At 36.0% G+C, this 21,080-nt stretch overlaps 1 protein-coding gene across 2 annotated transcripts in view; it reads right to left on the bottom strand.

Moving 5' to 3' along the window:
• SMAD5 (SMAD family member 5) overlaps positions 1-21,080 on the bottom strand; it is a 40,994-nt gene that overhangs the window by 10,153 nt on the left and 9,761 nt on the right. For both annotated transcript variants that reach the window (XM_020991243.2, XM_020991244.2), the window contains 3 exons: positions 9,451-10,027; positions 8,542-8,793; positions 1,925-2,044 (listed from right to left, as the gene is read on the bottom strand). In XM_020991243.2, coding sequence (XP_020846902.1) covers positions 1,925-2,044; positions 8,542-8,793; positions 9,451-9,853 — 775 coding nt within the window. In that variant the 5' untranslated portion in view covers positions 9,854-10,027. The remainder of the gene's footprint in view (positions 1-1,924; positions 2,045-8,541; positions 8,794-9,450; positions 10,028-21,080) is intronic.

Consider the following 21,080-nt stretch of genomic DNA (forward strand, 5'->3'; position numbering starts at 1 on the left):
TTAATGCTATAGATAGCATTTCTAGATAGCACGATACTGAATAATAATGTTGACAATAGACAGCTTTATTTTACTCTTGATCTTACTGAAAAGGTTTCTAGTTTATCCCCATTACAAATAATATTTGCTCTTGATTTTAGATAAATATTTTAAGAAAAGTTCCATTTAATTCTATGCTTTCTAGTGTTGTTGTTTTTTATAGGAATGAGTATTGTATTTTATAAAAAATTTTCTGCATCTATCAATATTAGTCACATTAATAATTTTAGTGGTTTTTGTTATTGATGTGGTCAATTACGCTTATAGTTTTCCTAATACTGAATCATCCCTGTGCGTTTTCGGTATAAATCCAACCTGGTCTTAGTATATGATCTTTGTGACGTATTGCTGTAATCCCCTTGCTAGCATTTTATTTAAATGTTTTGCATCAACATTCATTATGGAAACTGGTCTATAGTTCTCTTTCTCTGCTTTTGCCTTCCCTGGTTTAGGTTATCAAAACCAGATTTGTGTCAAAGAAATTTGGCAGGACTCCTTTACCTATTTTTTTTCAAAGAGTTTAATAGCATTGGAATTAATTGTTCTTTAACTGTTTGGTAGAATTTACTTGTAAATACATCTGGTTCTGAATTTTTTTTTTCCTTAAAGCTCATCTATAGATCTGGTTCAATTTCTTTTTCTAAGATAGAGATGTTTAAGTATTCTATTTCCTCTTCTGTTAATCTGGGCAATTTATATTTTTGTAAATATTGCTCCATTTCAAAAAAGGAAACTTTCAAACATTTTCCCTAATCTAAACATGTTGGAAATTAGCAAAAGGAGAGTAAAGTATGTTAAAGCCCTATGATTGTATACCTAAAACATGAGGAAGAAGTCTCTCATACTTCTTGAATACCAAGTGAATATTAAATATAAACAAGAGAAGCAAATACAGGAAATATACATAGTACAAATAATTTATTTCTAACAAATATATTCTAACACATTTATTCTAACAAATATAATAAAATATAAATTATAAAAATATAATATACAAAGAAAACACAAAATATAATTATAATAAATATATAATAACTTGGCAGAAGTACCAAGTACAAATTCTATGTTGAGAATCAAACTGAAAACATGGATATTTTATGAAAATGTCTGCCACTTCCATTATGCCTTTTGACCAAATGTCATATTTTTCCCTCTATTATTTCATATTTGAAAGTTTTATTTAAGCTACAACTTTCTAGACCTGAGTAAAAACTTTTTGTCTTGATGCCAATTTTATACATACAAATAAAAGTATAAAAGAGACAACTAAAAGGTGACCACCTGACTAAAACAGGAACAAGCAACTGAGAGCATGTCGGTCAAAGGGCAGAGTAGCTCTAAAGCCAAAGGTAGTAAAATAACTTTCTGACACTAAAGCCAGATTCTTCTCTTTGCTCAGCTGGACATATTCCAGGGCCCACCAGATGACTAGTCATAGCCACTCTCACTGGACAAGGACAGTAAGTACCGACACACACTGTGTGTCACCAGAGATAGTTCATGTGAGCAAGTAAACCAGGGAGAGCTCTAAGTGGGTCCCAGAGTGTGAAATCCAGTCAAGTCCCTGTTATCCCAGCAGAAACTGAGCAAAGAAGGAATACAGTAGGAACTCCTATGCAACTGAAAGGAGAGGGCAGACACAGGTAATATTATAACCTCAAGTATAACGAAGGAAGCAGACAGCTGCATCCTAAGGCCACCAAAGTATGGGCAGGAGTTTCAAGAAGGTACTATTGGCACTTACTGCTTGTTTGATGTGTTCTGGTTATGGACTCAAACCTAAAGTGTATTGAATTACACACATACACACACACACACACACACACACACACACACACACACACGGGTGAAAAAGAACATTAAAGAGCTATATGTTTATTTTTACCTCTGTTGGATATATTCGGCATAATCTGAGGAATCATATTATTGCTTGTATCCATAGACTGAGAATTATCTTGACCCATCTGGTCATCAGGAGGCATATAAGCAGGAGGGGGAGTATCAGCTATAAGTAAAGAAAATAAAATTAATGAAGCATTCACAAAGGACAGCTAAAGTTTTGGGCTTTCTCTAAGTTATCAAGAAAGTATATAAAAATAAACTTCATGGAAAATGCTCAGTTTATTTTTACAGGGAAATCTTACTAAATTATAATTTTTAAACAGAAATATCAGGAATTAAAGTCAATATAAAATCATAAATGAATCTGTATATGGATTCCTAGCAAAAAGGGAACATTTCACAGTGCAAAAATGGGCATAATATAAGACAAAAATGGTAAAACCTTAACAGAAACTGAAGAGATTAAGAAGAGGTATCAAGAATACACAAAAGAAGCAAACAAGAAAGATCTTAACATCACTGACAACCATGATGGTGTGGTTATTGATCTAGAGCCAGACATCCTGGAGCATGAAGTCAAGCAGGCCTTAGGAAGAACTGCTAACAGTGAGGCTAGTGAAGGTAATGGAATTCCAGCTGAGCTATTTAAAATCCTAAAAGATGATGTTAAAGTGGTGCACTCAATAAGCCAGCAAATTTGGAAAACTCAACAGTGGCCACTGGATTGGAAAAGATTAGTTTATGTCTCAATCTTAAAAAAAAGGGCAATGCCAAAGAATCTTCAAATTGCCAAACAATTGTGCTCATTTCACATGCCAGCAATATTATGCTTAAGATTCTACAAGCTAGGCTTCAGCAATATGTGAACCTCCAAGAATTATCAGAAAAGCAGGCTGGTTTTCAGAAGGGCAGAGGAACTGGAGACCATATGGCCAACAATAGATGGATTATGAAGAAAGAAAGGAAGTTGCAGAAAAGCACCTATTTCAGCTTCATTTACTACACTAAAGCCTTTGACTATGTGGATCACAACAAAATATGGCAAATCCTCAAAGATATGGGAGTAACAGATCATCATACTTGTCTCCTGAGGAACCTGTATGAGGGTCAAGAAGCGACAGTTAAAACTGAACATGGAACAACTGATTGATTTAAGAATGGAAAAAGAGTACAAAGCTGTATATTGTCACCTTATTTATTTAACTTCTGTGCAGAGTACATCATGTGAAATGCGAGGCTAGAATTAAGGTTGCCAGCAGAAATATCAATAATCTCAGATATGCAGATGATACCATGGCTGAAGGTGAAGAGGAATCAAGAAGGCTCTTGAAGGTGAAAGAGAAGAGTGTAAAAGCTGGCTTGAAGCTCAACACTCATCAAAAAACTAAGATCTTGGCAACTGATCCCATCATTTCCTGGCAAACAGAGGGAGAAAAAATGGAAGCAGTGTCAGATTGTATATTCTTAGGCTCAAAGATCACTGCAGACAGTAACTGCAGCCATGAAATTAAAAGATTCTTGCTCCTTGGAAGGAAATCTATGGCAAATCTGGACAGCATATTAAAAACCAGAGATGTCACCTTGCCAACAGAGGTCTATATAGTCAAAGATATGGTTTTTCCAGTAGCAAAATATAGCTGTGAGAGTTGGACTATAAGGAAAGCCAAGCACCGCAGAACTGATCCTTTCAAGTTGGGGTGCTGGAGAAAACTTTTTTTTTTCTTTCTGATGAGGCAATTGGGGTTAAGTGACTTGTCCAGGGTCACACAGCTAGTGAATATCAAGTGCCTGAATCCAGATTTAAACTCAGGTCCTCCTGACTCCAGGGCCTGTGCCCTGTCCACTGCACCACCTAGCTGCCCCTGGAGAAGACTTTTAAGAGTCCCTTGAGCAGCAAAGAAATCAAATCAGTTAATACTTAAAGAAATTAATTCAGACTATTCACTAGAAGGTAAGATATTGAAGCTGAAGCTTAAATACTTTGGCCACATAATGAGAAGACAGGACTCACTGGGAAAGACTCTGATGTTGGGAAAGACTGAAGGCAAAAGAAAATGGGATGGCAGAGGATGAGACAGATAGTGTCATGGAAACAATGAACATAAACTTGAACAGACTTCAAGAGATAGTGAAGGATAGAAAGGCCATGGGGTCACGAAGAGTTAGACACAACTGAACGACTGAACAACAACAATCTTTGCCGTAGATAAGATCATGAGCAAAAGATTCTTTTATTTTGCAAGTTTTTCTCCTACTTATTTGCTCATAATACTTAGAACTACAGTCTTTTGCAAGTTAATTTTGAAGAATAGAGATTACCCCACTGTGAATATACTTCCACAGGGACAGACTGAAATGCTAAAAATGACTACCAAAAACATTAAGTAACCTAAAACTTACATTATTCAAATTTGCCCATAAAACTGTGCTACCAGCCCAATTCACTTAGGAGTTCAAATATTTCACTGTAAGAAAGCCGAAGAAATACTAAGGAAGTTCAGTCACAGTTCACTTCTTACCTATAGTTAATAACTGAATTGTTGTCAACATGTAAAAGATCTCAGTTTTAAAAATTTGTCAGTTTAAAGAAAATCAGCATAATGAAACTACTTAATACCAATGGCATCTTAAACCAAAAGTTTGCTTATGTGAGGAAGAAACTGTATAAAATGTTTTCATATAGCTAAATCCATTTAAGAATTTAACAAAAATTTTATTTTTATATGGAAAAAATTATATTTTAAAACATGTACATAAATATTTCTAAGACATACCCCTCACAACCACAAAAGTCACAGGTAACTTGAGGGATAGGAGAAAAATTACTTCAGGGTTCAACTACTGATTAGACTTGTGCCAAGGAACCATTATCCTTTATACTCAATTTCACTGACAGGATACCTACTGTCACTTTATCCATACTTTTGTTATAATTCAGTCATTTCATTCATGTCTGACTCTTCACTACCCCATCTGGGGTTTTCTTGGCAAAGATACTGGAGTGGTTTTCCATTTCCTTCTCTAGCTCCTTTTACAGATAAGCAAAAGGCAAACAGGGCTAAGTGACTTGCCCAGGGTCACACAGCCAGTAAGTGTCTGAGATCAGGTTTGAGCTCAGGAAGATGAGTCTTCCTGACTCCAGGCACAACACCACTTAGCTTCCCATAATGAACACTTATGTTATCTGATGTTTCATTAAAATGACAGGGCATAAGCCCTTAGATAAAATCTGTCACTTTGGATCTGAAGACCACAATCTCATCCTAGCCACCAGTCATACAGAATTCTCCTTCTGTATTAATATCAAAAGCTATTCACTAAGATCTCAAAATGCTTTGGAACCATCAAAACATTCTCTCTTTTAGCACTGTGCCGAGCACACAGTAAGTACTCAAATACTTTATCATTCATTCATTCTTCAATCGCTTTCCCCTCTTGCCCCCAATTTAGAAATAAAGGACACTAACTATTTGGATTTCCGTAATGAAAGTTAAAAAAGAATTTAGGATCCTCCTCTGTGCAACATAAAAATAAGTGTGCACTTTAAAGATAGTTTATTACAATACAGCAATTTTGATGTGACATTATTTTAGTTTAAATGCAAGGCTAACTATATATCATATACCCCCAAAACCTGATTTTCCTTTTGACTTGTGAGATTAGAATCATGTCAGTTATTAGCAATTAAGGAACGTTTAACAAACAAAAAGTCACCATAGGTAGGGTCAAGTGAAGGTTTCTGCAGAATGGGAGAGATCTGGTTATATTTATAGGCAGACAAAAAGGGGTCAATAGATAAAAGAGTATGAAATTTAGGGACAGAGAGAAGATGACTCAAGGGACAAGTTCCTGGAAAAGATAGCAGGGATAGGATCAAGGGCATAAGTAAAGGGGTTTATGTTTTTAAGAAAAGCCACACAGCATAATTCTCAAAGTAAAAAAGGATTCACTCCTCCTAAGTGAAAGAGAATTAAGAAAATATCCACAGCAATGATGAAAGGCTCACTTTTCCCTGTGATTCAGGTACAGAGTAAAAGATAAGGTCTGGATGACAGTTATAAAAGCCACAAGCAGCACTATTTACCACACACCTAATCTACACAAGACACTAGTAATGTTTACTAAACAAACATTTACCTTCCTTGGAAAAATGTTAGTAGTTCTCACAAATCATTCAGAATCTAAACCCAAGTACTGTATTCACAGCTGAAAGGTCTTCATCTTTCATCTCAGAGAAGGCATATGTTACATGTTAACAATGTAAAGCAAACAAACCTAAGCCATTAGCTAGAGACATAGCCATATTTTTTTTTTCCCTATTTCCAAACTCTTTTTCACTTGTCTGGCTATTATGTTACTGGTATCTCCACTGTACCCTGTCTACAACAAAAATAGATTATTAGCCTCCTCCAACTTCTACATACTAAGAAATATCCTTTAAGTGCAGTGACTTGCATATGCACTACAACATTCTGTTATCTATGGTATTCTCAATTTGAATGCAGCATTTATACTCATTGCAGACTTCAAAACTGTTTGGGGTAATTGGAAAAAACACTGGACTCAGATGAGACAGGCTTTTTTTTTTTACTTACTACTTGTATAACTTTGGACAAATCACCTTACCTTTCTGGTCCTCACTTGCATCACCTGCAACATAAGCCAGGCCTAGGTTATGGCTGTTCTTTACTTTCTCTCCTAATTCAAAATGTTATGTCCTATTTGCCTCTGTTTGTTTCTTGGTCATATTCCTAATTAGTTCAATCATTTTTTCAGCTGTGTCCAATTCTTTGTGATCCCCATTTAGGTTTTTTTCTTGGTGGAGTGGTTTGCCATTTTTTCCTCCCGCTTATTTTACAGAAGAGGAAACTGAGGCAAACAGGGTTAAGTGACTCACCCAGGGTCACACAGCTAGTATGTGTCTGAGGCCAGGTTTGAGCTCAGGAAGATGAATCTTCCTGACTTCAGACCTGGTGCTCTATCCATCAAGCCACCTAACTGCCTACACATTCCTAATACATGAATCCAAATGCCGCTTGTTCTTAATTTTAAGGTCACAATTCTGCCTGGTGTATCCTATGTCTCCCTATGGCCACATCCATACATTTCCGAACCTTCCTCACCTGCAAGGTAATTACTACTTATCCATATCAATCTATAAAACTGGGTATGGACCTTAAATTTGTCATTTTTATTCATATGTACTCAAATGTTTAAGATGCCATAGACATTAGACATAATCTGACATTACAGAAAAGAATATTGGGAACATCAGAAACCAGAGGCTACAAGAGATTAAATTACATAAAGAAAAAAATGTGAACTGGTAATTCATATATTATTTATTACTAACTCTTAAATATCTTATTGAAACATTCTAAGTGAAAGGTATAAATTCATTATCGAAGTATCTCACTTTCATGTTTTGAAATTTTCGTACAAGTAGAAAAGTTCAGTGCAATCATCTGAAATCCTGGTGGAATGGCATGATAATAATACTCATACAGTACCCACCATGTGCCAGGTACTGCGCTAAGCACTTCACGGTTATGATTTCTTTTGAATTTTCACAACAACTCTGGGAGGCAGGTGCTACTACTGTCCCCGTTTTACAAATGAGGATATCATGCTTAACTGAACATTTGGTTTCAACTCTTGCTGCTAAAATCTCATGACACATTATTATTCTGCTTTCCTGCTTTGACAAGTAGAATATATACTAAATATAAGCTTTCTATCTCAATTATCTTGTTGCCCACAGGCCCAGCCTTTATTTACCAGATCAAAGTGTAGACAGGGCTAACCAACCCTGACTGAAACAGATAATCAGGGATTTATAAGAAAAAACAACTTGAGAGTTTGTTCTTGTTTTCCATTGTTTTCTCCCATGAAAGGAAGGCAGTGACAAAAAAAATTCACCTAAATGGAGGTTCTAGACCAGGGGTGGGGAACGGCCTTGAGGCCACACGTGGTCTTTTAGGTCATTGGGTACTACTTTTTGCTTGAATACAAGTTTTACAGAACAAATCCTCAAAGGCCACACTTGAGGACCTAGGACTGGCCACCCCAGTTCTAGTCATTTGACTTTGCTATCAGTCTATACCTGCCTATTAACTCATAACTAGCAAACAATATACAAGTGACCTTTCAAATAATCTAGAAATTAGTGTCTCACTATTCAAAGCAAATTATTTTACCAACTACTAAAAATAGAAAACTGCTGCTTTTTAAAGCCAAATTTGAACTCTATGATGCTTATTATAAAAAACCCCTAATAGGAATACCAAAGATCAAATATTTTTATGACCACTTTTTAAAAGGCAGTGATCATAACATGTTAAATTTATTATATATACTTGTACATTCTTAAAGAAAAAAGCAGGCTGTAAGAGATTCATAATTTTACATGAAACTCTTTTTTCTACTTTACTTTGTTTATGGAAATATTGTGTCTGTCTCTCCCTGACACATCCCTCTCCTCCCCTCAGTGAGTTTTTTAAATTCAGAATTTTTTTTAAAGGCAAGAGTCAAATTTAATCTTTCTTAAATGAAAACAGATCATTTCAAAAAATAAAGTTAATTCTAGCATCCTCAGGTTATATAAGTTCTATCTGTAGGATGATCTGAGATTTAGAGAGATCAAATAAAATTAATTCTTACCTGGAAGTTGAAATGGACTTCCTGGTCCAGAACTGGCAGGAGAGTTGGGATATGTGCTGCTAGCTGGAGAAGGAGGATAAGGGCTATTCGGTGATAAGGGGAAAGGAGTGTTGTTGGGCTGCTGGAAAGAATCTGGAAATGTAGCATTCTGTGGCATATGTGGTTCATTGTGGCTTAGATTCCTGAACTGAACCAAAAGGCTGTGTTGCGGATTGAATTCACTATGTCGAGGCACTAATACTGGAGGTAAGACTGGAACAGAACAAAAGATAGTGTCAAAAATGTAAAATAAATACTCAACACATTACCATTGTGACTAATTAAATATTTGCAAAGGTTAAGGATTTAGAAACATATACGTTAAAAACTCCTGTCTTTTGAGAGGTATGCCTTACAGAATTAATTCAAGCCTGGGTTGAATCTAGCATCCAACAATTACTAGCTAAGTGACTATAACAAGTCCCTTTATCTAAGTCTCAGTTTCTCATTTGAAAAATGAGGATGATATTTATCTCTCTGATTGAGCTGTCAAGGTCAAATGAGATAAGGTAGGCACAATTCTTTGGAAACTATAAAGGGCTATATATTTCGGCTATTATTAACTTATTGTTCATATCTGCCATTTTTAAACTTATTCTTTTCAAAGACATGACTTCATCTTATTATTAAAGGCCCTGCCCACCCCATGTGAATCATGGAAAATTAGGAATTTAGCAGTACACTAAGTGAAAAATACCAGAAAAAACAATTAACTAGATAGAGTAAGAGCCAGTTTATAAACTAGAAATACAAGAAATAATACTGGACTAATTAGTCACTATATCTCTAGCAAATTCACTACATTAAATTAAATAAAATGAAATGTAGCTCTCTCCTAATTTTCCCCCTTCAGGGAAAAAAAAAACATACCTGGACTTTCCACTCTCTTATAGTGGTATGGATTGATACAAACTTCCTTTTGCTTAGATCCAAAGGGAAATTCACAAATATCCAATGGCTTCAGTTCATGATGACTCTGTAAATCAGGCCAACGCCAGACACGACAGTAAATAACATGGGGTAGGCCTTTTCTGTGAGAAACCTGCAGTCTTCCATCTAAAGATCTAGGAATAGTAACACACTTGCTGGGCTGCCCAGGGCTACTCAGTGCTTTTTCCAGTTCTTCCATAGCACCCTTTTTCTTTTTTAACTTTTTTACCAAAGCATCAACTGCTTTTTCTGCCCATTTTTCCTCTTCATCACCTTGTTTCCAGCCCAATAATCGCTTTACAGCAGGGCTAGTAAAAGAGAACAAACTGGCCATTGACGTCATTTGATATATATCTTCAAGAAACTTTCTTACCACTAAATGTCAATGTATATTTGAAGCAATTATCACAAATGATAAACAATGTACTATCTTTCTACAGAAGAACCAATTAACCAATGATGGGAAAACACTGATTTATCTTCAGGAAGGTTCAGCATTTCTTGCATCTGGTGTATCCTAAAGAAAAAATAAATGATAAATATTTAATGAATTTCTTTAAAAATCTGCAAGTACAAGTTATTTTTGATGCGAAACACAGAAACCATAACTGGTTTTTTTTTAAAGATTAAAAAAAAACCCAAGAAGTTTCCTAATTCAATACAATTTATTTTTTTTTTACTCTTAAAAATTATTTCTAACATTCATTTTTCTAAAAATTTGAACTCCAAATTCTCTTGCTCCCTCCCATCCCTCCTCCACCCATTGTGAAGGTAAGACGTGTGATATACATGTGAAACAATACAAAATGTATTTCCATATCAACCATGTTGCCAGAAAAATAAAGTTTAAAAATTATGCTTTAATTTGCAGTCAAAATTCCATCAGTTCTTTCTCTGGAGGTGGATAGCACCTCTGTATTAGTTCTTTTTTTTGTTTTGTTTTTGGCTGTATGCATTCCTGACCTTAAGAGCCATATCAGATTGCTAGTCAGAAGATATACCATGAGGGAAATCTACATCTTCCTTAAGGTCACTATAACCTTAAAATGTTCTAAAACTTTTAAATTTCTTCAGGACAAAATGCATGTTTTTAAATGCAAAGAGTGGTCTTTAAACTATAAATTATAGCAGATAACATACATTTTAGCTATCATCTTTTCCTTTCTTAAAATTTAATATTTTGTTTTAACACAACAAACTGTTCCTTATCTGAACACCCCTAACAAAATACACTACCTGAAAAATCTAAACAGAAATGAGGGGTTTATTCTTTTATTTTGATAGTATGCCACTAACTCTGACCACAGTACTTGATCAGTCTTGTTGCTTCTCCATGTATCCCCCACATTTTAGTATCAAGAGATACAAATGCTTTAAACTCACGTCCCTCCAAAAAACTGAGCGCATTTTGCTATCTCAGATACAGACAAATCTCAAGAAATACAGTTTTTAAACTGCCTGTAATTTTACAGCCTCCTATTTTATTCTTTAGCACAATGAAAAATGTTGAACTACTACAGGTTAGGCATTCTGGGAAATATTTAGCATACAGACTTTAGATAACAGAATCTTTTAAGCTTAGCTTATTAGGCCATTTTGCCTTAATTAAAATGACTTACAATGTGCCATTTTCTGTGTTTAATAATCAGTCTAGTAATTTATTAACAAATAATATAAGATTTTTAAAAAGTAGCCTATACAAACATACTACAAAAACCAACTTTAGAATACGGACACCAACAGAGAATAAAGAAAAGTCCTGTTTTACAACAATCGTAGAATTTATACTTTAAAGTATGTGAATGTAATCCTTTAAACTCTTCTGTAAAGGATCTACCAACAGGCTAGAAGTTTTCCTCTAGACTGGGATTTCTTAACTTTCTTGTGTATTTCATGGACCCCTTTGTTAATATGGTGAAACTTATGTACTCTCTGGTCAGAATTATGCCTTTAAATGAATAAAAAAATATATATAAGATTACAAAGATTACCAATTATACTGAAATGTACTGGTTAAGAATCCCTGCTCTATGTCTTCTGACAATTTGTAGGTACCATTGCAGCATCGAAAAGGTCCACTTATCCTCTCATTCTTGATACACGATTAGTCCATCTACATTTCCGATGACATCTGAAAGGTACTCAACTTGCCAGTCATCCTAACTTTATCTTGCCCCTGAACTCCCTTGACTCAGGAAGAGAGAATGAGGCTGATGGCTTTGTGCAACTCTGCCTCACTTAAATACAATTCATGTGCCAGTCAAGACGTCACCCAGAGACGTCACTGGTTATCTTAGAAAACACAGGATGAACAACAAGGACCTCTTCCACATGATAGAAGCTCTATCATTAGTATATAATGAATGAGAAAAACATAGTGACAAATACTATTATGCATTCAGTCATTCCGAATGAATTTCTATTTTATAAATTATAAGAGGGACCAGACCTCAATATTCCACACCGGGAATCTAACAACCTAAGGATTTCAGACAGTAACAGTGCTGCCCCAACTGAACCTCAGACAACTCAATAGGAGCGAGATAAACTGGAACCACAGGCAAAGGCCTGTGGCCCAAAAGGGACCTCATACACACTGAGCACCTAAAGGATCTGGGCCTCAGATGTAAGGTCCAACACAGAAAGAAAACTAGCACATGTTCTTCACATCTTCTGGATGTGCCTCATTCCCCAGAATCTTGGGATACAGTTACTGAGTTAGTGCCACTCATGAACTTGGTCCAGGCCATCAGGACTATATAAGACCTCTGTCTGAGGCTCTAGGCTGTGTGTCTTCAAGCCAGGTGTTTGTAAATATCCTAATTACAAAGGGGATGCTAGGGACTAGGGCCTTGGGAAAGCACTAGGGCCTCAGGTTTAACCCACCTTTAAAAATCCTTACCCTGTCACCCCCTCAAGCAATCACCTTCTCCCATTAAATACCACCGTACACCCAGAAAGAATAGTGTATCTAAGATGTATACCACCCAATTTCTTCTCAATCCCTTGCAACCTGACTTCCAACCCTATTCCCCAACTCAAACTGTTCTCTTAAATGAGGAATCATGGTACGGTAGAAAGAGGGGTGGACTAAGAGTCACCCTAAGCTTAAATACTGTCTTTGCTATTAATCATCTATAGTTGTTGGTTTAATCTTAGACAGTTCAATCTGAGCTTTGGTGTCCTCACCTGTGAAAGAACTAACCCAGGGGTGGGGAACCTGCGGCCTTGAGACTACATGTGGCCTTCTAGGTCCTCGGGTGTGGCCTTTTGACTGAGTCTAAGTTTTACAGAACAAATCCTTCTATTAAGGGGATTTGTTCTGTGAAGTTTGGATCTTCTAATGAGGGAATGAGTCTAATGAGGGAAACAACATGCAAACTACTAAGTACAAACAAGCTATATAAGGGACAAACTGAAGATCATCTCAGAGGGAACTCACTAAGGATCTTTAGGTGGGACCTGAAGAGAGCTAGGAAAACCAGGAGACAAAGATGAGGAAGGGATAATTCCAGACATGGAGGACAACAAGTGAAAATGCCTCAAGTCAGGAGATAGAATATCTCGTTTGAAGGGGTAGGGTGGAGAGATGGAGGGGTGGAGTAAAGTCTAGAAAAGCAGGAAGGGACCAAATTATGAAGGGCTTTGAATAGCAAACATATGATTTTATATTTGATCTTAGAAGTGACAGTCACTAAACAGAAGAGTGACACGGTCAAATCAATTTCATAGTTGAGTGGAGGATGGACTGCAGTGGGAAAATACTTGAGGCAGCGAGACCAACAAGTAGGTTACTACAGTCACCTAGGTGATGAAGTGATAAGGGCCTGAACCTGGGAGATGGCAGTGTCAGAAGAGAGAGGGGGTCCTATATAAGATATTATGAATATTATGAATCAACAGTACTTGGTGACAGATCTTTCAAATCAAATCATTTTTAATAATATCAGTAAGACGTTATATTCTCTATACTTTTTAGTCAACTTTATTTGCATTACATCTCCATGAAAGCAGATGAAACTCTTTGACGACTATGGCTAGGTGACTACTCAAAGCCTCTCCAAGTGTAGTAAGAACTACCAGAGCTCATACTGTCCTAGTTTTGAAAACCCAGAGACACCATTACACCACAACAAGGTACATACATTTTATGATTATTAACCAAGGTTTTGCAATATTGGCAAAGACTCTATAGCCTGTTTGTGGTCAACAAGAGTCTCACACTTTCATATCAGGGCAACCATGTATAAGTAATTGGACTTTATACACATCAGTCAGGCCAGAGTAAGATGGGTGATTGCCTGAAAGAACTGTATTGCTTGAAGCAAGGTATCCAACCCAGTAGTAGTATATCCAGTGAAACACAGTGGTCCAGGGACAGGACCTTGGGAGATGGTGACTCTTTGGTGAAGCAGGGGCCAACAAATGTGCTCAGAATAGCCTTTGTAGATCAGCAGCCTGCTATAATAGATAAGATTAGAACCTTTTATCTACAGGTAGTTGCTTCTACCTTGAGCAGTTGATCTCAGGCAAGAATGATGCAGCCAGTAATTAGTCCGGAGGACATTACAGTATTGGGAAAGAGATCATTGATCTGATGTTGGAACATATCCATAAGCCAGAACAGTACATAGGATTCTAGAGTTTCCTAATATTTCATACCTTTAGGAAGGCACTGATGCAGGATTCATCTCATAATCAAATCAATGGAGAGTTGCTCCATTAGCAGTGGCAAGAAGTTCAATAAGTATTTATTAAGCACCTACTATTTGCCAAGGACTGTGCTGAGTGATGAAGATACAAATAAGAAAAGGACAGTCCCTGCTCTCAAAAAGCTTACAATCTAATGGGGGAAGACAATACAAAAGGAGGCAAGAAAGCGAGGGCACCAACAGGCTTGGGGAAATCTTGTTCTGTGGAGTTTAAACCAGGGAGAGCAGCAGATGCTAAGTGGAGTGAGCTCAAAGTCCAATTTCTGCCCTCTATGAAGGAAGGCCTTGGAAAGTGTTTGGTACTCCACCTTCCAGCCTTTCAATCAGAAGTAAACAATGAGGAGATTTATGATATCTGTAAATGAAACATGGACATCAACTGCCCAACGTGAACCAAATTCAATTGGTTCACCAATCCGACACCTATTCATCTGTAATGTCTGCCCAGAAGACTCATCACAAAAACAACCTGGGCTGACTCTGACCCCTTCAACTATACTATGAAATGTGACCCATATATCATGGCAGGTACACAGCCTGTTGCACATCACTTAAACGGTGGTGACTTGGTATCAAGAGATGTTAATATGACAATTGCCACAGTAAAGAACAAGTGAACCAATTTGTAGACTGGTGTCCCACTGGCTTTAAAATTAGTTATCAATCATTAGACTCCAATTGCACCACCTAGAGATCAGGAGACAGGGGAAGAGAGGAGGTAATGAGGGAAAACAGGAGAACCTGGACAAAGTACACTTGGCAGAATGCATGCTCAGTAAGGTTTTAAAGCTTAAGCCCACATAGATCCTAAATTTGACTTATGCATGTCATTTGTGTACTGGTATGCAGATGTTGGGGGTTGGGTGAAGGGGAGGAAATGAGGGATAAATCAGATCAGAATTGTGAGGCAGAAATATAGGCGGACTGAAAGGTGATGAAGTAAGGAATTCTAGATAGAGACCCAGCAACTAGCTTTTTTATCTTTCACTTTTCTATCTTTCCTTTTCCAACTCAATAAATATCCTTCTTCATCTACAAAAATTAGAAAAGACAACCAAACCATACTCACTTTTATATCTTAACTAGAGCCAAAATAGAGGTAAAGTAAAATAGCAAAATGAATCTACAATTCCAGAGGCATAATGGGTATTTGCCTAGAAAATTAATCACAATACATATACAAAAATACATTTAAACTGTTTTGCTTAACTTTTTAAAAAACCAAAATTTACACATTCTGATATTTTTTCAAATAATCATATTAATTTTAAGAAAATCTCAGTTTTCTCTTCTGCAGTTCACAAAATGAAAAAAATGAGGAAGTTTATTTTTTTTCTAAATTCCCAACCAGTTCTTAAGTTATAAAGAACTGGTTTAATAGAAATCATTAATAATTAAAGACACTGGCACTATTAAAAGAGGGTTTGTAAGGCACTTTATGTACATTATCAATCAACAAGCATTTTATTAGCTACCTATTACGTGACAGGCACTAGGTTGGGGCTAGGGATAAAAATACAATAAATTATACCATCTCTACCCTGAAAGATATGTAAGGTAGATCCTTTAAGTATTAACCTCATTATACAGATAAGAAAAATGAAACTCAAGAGGTTAATTTGCTTGTAGGCACATAGCTTGTTAGTATCAAAGGCAGGATTCAAAGTGAGGTCTTTCTGACTTCAAATTCAGGGCTATCTGTATTTATTATGGTTTCACTGCCAGATACTTGAATGACTAACACTAGTGTACTAATAAGACTTATTTGAAAACATTATCATATATTTTTTAAGTCTCAGAATGTAATTGTTGGTGATTAAAGTCAGATAGTGGAGTATTATCATTCTTTAAATATTCTATATTTACTATTTATAAATGCTGTACATAGGTTACCAGTTTTCTGGCACAAATTCTGATACACTAAAAAACCACCACCATGACAAACTGCAATGACCATGACTGATTAAGAAAGCCTACAGAACTTTGGAGTTATAAATAAAAATAAGCAAAGTGCCAATTAAGAGAGCGCTCCAGTTGATCTAAAGTTAGATAAATCTGACTACTACTTCTCTCCCTCTCACTAGGTAAGACAAAAGACACAGCTACTAGATTCTCACATTAATGAAACAGCAGAAGTTAGTAATTTACACTGTTACAAAATATCGAGAAAACAATAAACTATAGATAGGAAAAATTTTCTTGGTGGGGCTGGAGAATGTGTGGGGTGGTGCAGACCTGACATTTAAAAATATTAACTTTGAAGCAGTGAGAAGAACACTTATCTCATTGTAGTATGGAGATAAAGTCTTAAATAACTGGGAAATATTAGGTAAATGTATATAGATTTGATCATAAAAACACAAAATAACAAATACATCAAAATGAAAAAATTACACTGATTATGCCTAAATAAAAAGTATATACCTTTGCAAATATCAATGACTAAACCAAGATCAAAGGGGTCATAAAGGAATTTATTATTAATGACAATGGCGGCTGACAATTGTATTTTAAATTTACAAAGAGCTTTACATATTTTTTCATGATATCTGTGATTTTATTGGGGTTATCACTTTGAACCCCTATCTTCCTGACTCTGAAGCCATTATCATCTCATGCTGAGACAAGTCTCTTAAATTTTTACTTGTCCTTCCTAACAACCCTGTGGGGTAGGTATTACAAGTATTGTAATCCTTGTTCTACAGATATAGAAGTAATTCAGAGAAATTAAGTAAAATGTTAAGGTTCTTGAAAGCAGGAACTTTATACCTTTTTTTTGTCTTTGTACCCCTAAGAAACTAGCATAGTGCCTTTTCTTGGGGGGGCGCTATGTAAATGAATACTTAATTTTATTTTAACTTTTTTCCAATTATGTGTAAAAACAATTTTTACATTAGTTTTTTTTTTATTTAGATTTCCAAATTCACTCTCCTTCCCTCTCCCTCCTCCCCCCTCACTGAGAAGGCAAGCAATTTGAGATAGGTTGCAATCAAGCAAAACATTTCCATATTAATCATGTTATGAAAGAAAATAGAAAATACAGACCCAAAACAAAGAAATGAAAACAAATAAAGTTTCAAAAAAGAAGACTTCAATCCACATTCAGACTCCATCATTTCTTTCTCTGGAGGTGGATAGCATTTTTCATCATAACTCCTGGGGAACTGTCAGATCATTGTATTGCTAAAAATAACTAAGTCATTCACAGTGGATCACTGTATAATTTTGCTGCTACTGTGTACAATGTTGTTCTAGTTCTGCTACTTCACTTCGTATTAGTTCATGTAAGTCTTTCCAGGTTTTTTCTGAATGCATCCTGCTTGTCATTTCTTATAACATTATGGCATTCCATCACAATCAGGTATACCACAACTTATTCAGCAATTCCTCAATTGATGAGAAGCCCTTCAATTTCCAATTCTTTGCCACCACAAAAAGAGCTGGTATAAATACTTTTCTACATATAGGTCTTTTTCCTTTTTTTTTTTTAAATCTCATGAGAATATAGATCTAATAGCATTATTCCTGGGTCAAAGGGTATACACAGTTCTAAAGCCCTTTGGAAGTAGTCCAAAATGCTCTCCAGAATGGTCGGATCAGTTCATAATCCCACCAACAGTGCATTAGAGTCTCAATCCTACCACATTCCCTCCAACATTTGTCATTTTCCTTTTCTGTTATATTAGCCTATCTACTAGGTGTGAGGTGGTAACCTCAGAGTTGTTTTAATATGCATTTTTTTAATCAACAGTGATTAAGACCATTTTTTCATATAACTATAGATAGCTTTGATTTCTTCATCTGAAAACTGCCTGTTCATATCCTTTGACTATTTGCAACTGAGGAATGACTTGTATTCTTATAAATTTGACTTGGTTCTCTATATGCTTGAAAAATGAGGCCTAAGATCAAAGAAACCTGCTGTAAAAATTGTTACTAGGTTTTGGCTTTCCTCCTAATCTTGACTGCACTAGTTCTGTTTGTGCAAAAACTTACTTTTAAAAAATAGTATTTTTTTCCAATTACATGTAAAGATAATTTTTAACATTCATTTTTAAAAATTCTTGAGCTTCAAATTTTCTCACTCCCTCCCCTCCCCCTCCTGAAAAAAGTAAAAAATTTAAATAGGTTATATGTGTGTAAACAAGTAAAACATTTCCATATTAGTCATGCTGTGAAAGAAACAGACCAAAAGTAAACACACACACACACACACACACACACACACACACACACACAGAGTAAAAAAAAGTGAAAATAGCATACTCTGATCTACATTCAGACTCCATCAGTTCTTTCTCTGGATGTGGATAGTATTTCGCAACATGAGTCCTTCGGAATTGTCTTAGATCATCATGTTGCTGAGAAGAGCTAAGTTATTCATAGCTGATCACCTCACAACTTTGCTGTTACTGTATACAATGTTCTCCTGGTCCTGCTCACTTCACTTTGCATCAAGTCTTTCCAAGTTTTTCTGAAATCTGCCTGCTTGTCATTTCTTATAGCATGACAGTATTCCATTACATTCATACACCACAACTTGTTCCGCCATTGCCCAACTGATGGGCATCCTCTCAATTTCCAATTCTTTGCCACCACAAAAAGAGCTGCTATAAATATTTTTGTACCTATAGGTCCTTTTCCCTTTCTTGTTATCTCTTTGGGATATAGACTCAATAGTGTCACAGCTGGATCAAAGGGTATTGTGCAATGACATTTTAATTCAATATAATCAAAACTAGCCATTTTATATTTCATAATGCTATTTCTTGTTTAACCTTATTGAATCTCTTATTTCTCTTTTCTGTTTACCATTTTATGCTTCTCTTGGATCTCGTGTTTGAATGTCAACATTTCTATTTTATTCTATTTCTTTTTATCAGGAATGCTCAAAAGTCCTCTATTTCATTAAATAACCACTTTTTCTCTCGAAGGATTATACTCAGGTTTGCTGGATAGATGATTCTTGGTTGTAATCCAAGTTCCTTTGCCTTCCAGAAAATCGTATTGCAAACTCTCTGATCCTTTAATGTGGAAACTGCTAAATATTGTGTTATCCTAACTGTGGTTCCATGATACTTGGCTTCTTTCTGGATGTTTGCAATATTTTCTCCTTGACCTGAGAGCTCTGGAATTTGGCTATAATATTCCTGGAAGTTTTCATTCGGTGATCTCTTTCAGGAGGTGATCAGTGGATTCTTTCAGTTTCTATTTTGCCCTCTAGTTCTAGGATGTCAGTTTTCCTGGATAATTTCTTAAAATATGACGTCCAGGCTCTTTGTTTGATCATGGCTTTCAGGCAGTCCAATAACTCTTACATTATCTTTCCTCAATCTATTTTCCATGTCAGTTGTTTTTCCAATGAGTTCCCATTTTCTTTTATGTTTTTTTTTCACTTTTTAAAACTTCGTCTTATTGTTTCTTAATGTCTCATGGAGCCATTAACTTCTACTTGCCCAATTCTAATTTTTAAGGAATTATTTTCATCAGTGACTTTTTGTACCTTCTTTTCGATATGACCAATTCTACTTTTTAAGTTCTTCCCTTCAGTGAATTTTTGTACATCTTTTTCCACTTGGCGAATTCTGTTTCTTAAGTTCTCTTTAGTAGATTTTTGTGCCTCTTTTATCATTTGGCCTAGTCTTGTTTGTGTGTGTGGTTTTTTTTTAAGGTGTTCCATTCTTCAGTACTTTTTGTGCCTCCTTTACCAAGATATTGACTCTTTTTTCATGATTTTCTTGCTTCACTCTCATTTCTTTCTCCAATTTTTCCTCTACCTCTCATTAGATTTTTAAAATCCTGCTTGAGCTCTTCCAGGAATTCTTTCTGGGGGGAGCCTGAGACCAATTCACATTTTTTTCCCAAGGCTTTGCATGTAGCTGTTTTGACAATGTTGTCTCCTATGTCTTCTCAGTGATTTGCTTTTCCTAGTCACTACAGTAACATTCTTTGATCAGGTCCTTTTTCTGTTGTTTGCTCATTTTCCCAGTCTATTTCTTGACTTTTAACTTTATGTTAAAGTTGGGCTCTGCTTCCAGGGTGGAGTAAGTAATGCCAAGCCTCAGGTTTTTCACGCTCCTGTTTTCAGAGCTAGTTGTGAGGGTCTGTAACTTTTCAGTTCTTCCAAGATGATATGGTCTAAGGAAAGGTGTGGTCGCTGCTATCTTGGCCTGTGCTCTTGTCTGTGAATGACTACAAGCACTCTTTTCTACCCTGGAATTGTATCCAGGTCCCCACTCCTGATAGTTCTCCTCCTCAGCTTGGGACTGTGACCCAGAACTGCTTACAGACAATGCGACAGAGTCCAGCTCCCAGTGTGAGCAAGGGGCCCCCTATAATCTCCTTCTGACCAGTTATCCAACCCTCTTACTGTACATGGACTGAAAGCCCCAGAAGCCACTAACATGAATTCAATCACCCCCAAGGCCCGTGCTGGCACAGTCTGTGCTCCACTTTCACTCCAGTGAGGCAGACATTTCCCTATCAACTTTCTAAGTTGTCTTGGACTGTAAAATTGTCTCACTCTGTCTTTTTGTTGGTTCTGCCACTTCAGAATTCATTTTGAGGCCTTATTTTAATGTTGTTTGGACAGGAATTTGGGAGAGCTCAGGCAAGTCCCTGCCTTTACTGTGCCATCTTGGCTCCATTTTATAGTATGTTACTCTTAATAAATGTTTGCTGAATTAAGTGACTTATACTTATCTGACACAGGATAGTACAATTAGTCTAGATTTGAACCTAGATATGCCCAGCCTCTACTGATCAATCAATAAACTATTAACGTTAAAGAATATTACTTAAATAAAAGTTTGACCAAATAAAAAACACAAAAATGAAAACTGTTCAGGGTAAGGTTTG

This window comes from Phascolarctos cinereus, unplaced genomic scaffold (assembly GCF_003287225.1).
Source record: "Phascolarctos cinereus isolate Bilbo 61053 unplaced genomic scaffold, phaCin_HiC Scaffold_2;HRSCAF=192, whole genome shotgun sequence".
Classification (NCBI taxonomy): domain Eukaryota; kingdom Metazoa; phylum Chordata; class Mammalia; order Diprotodontia; family Phascolarctidae; genus Phascolarctos; species Phascolarctos cinereus.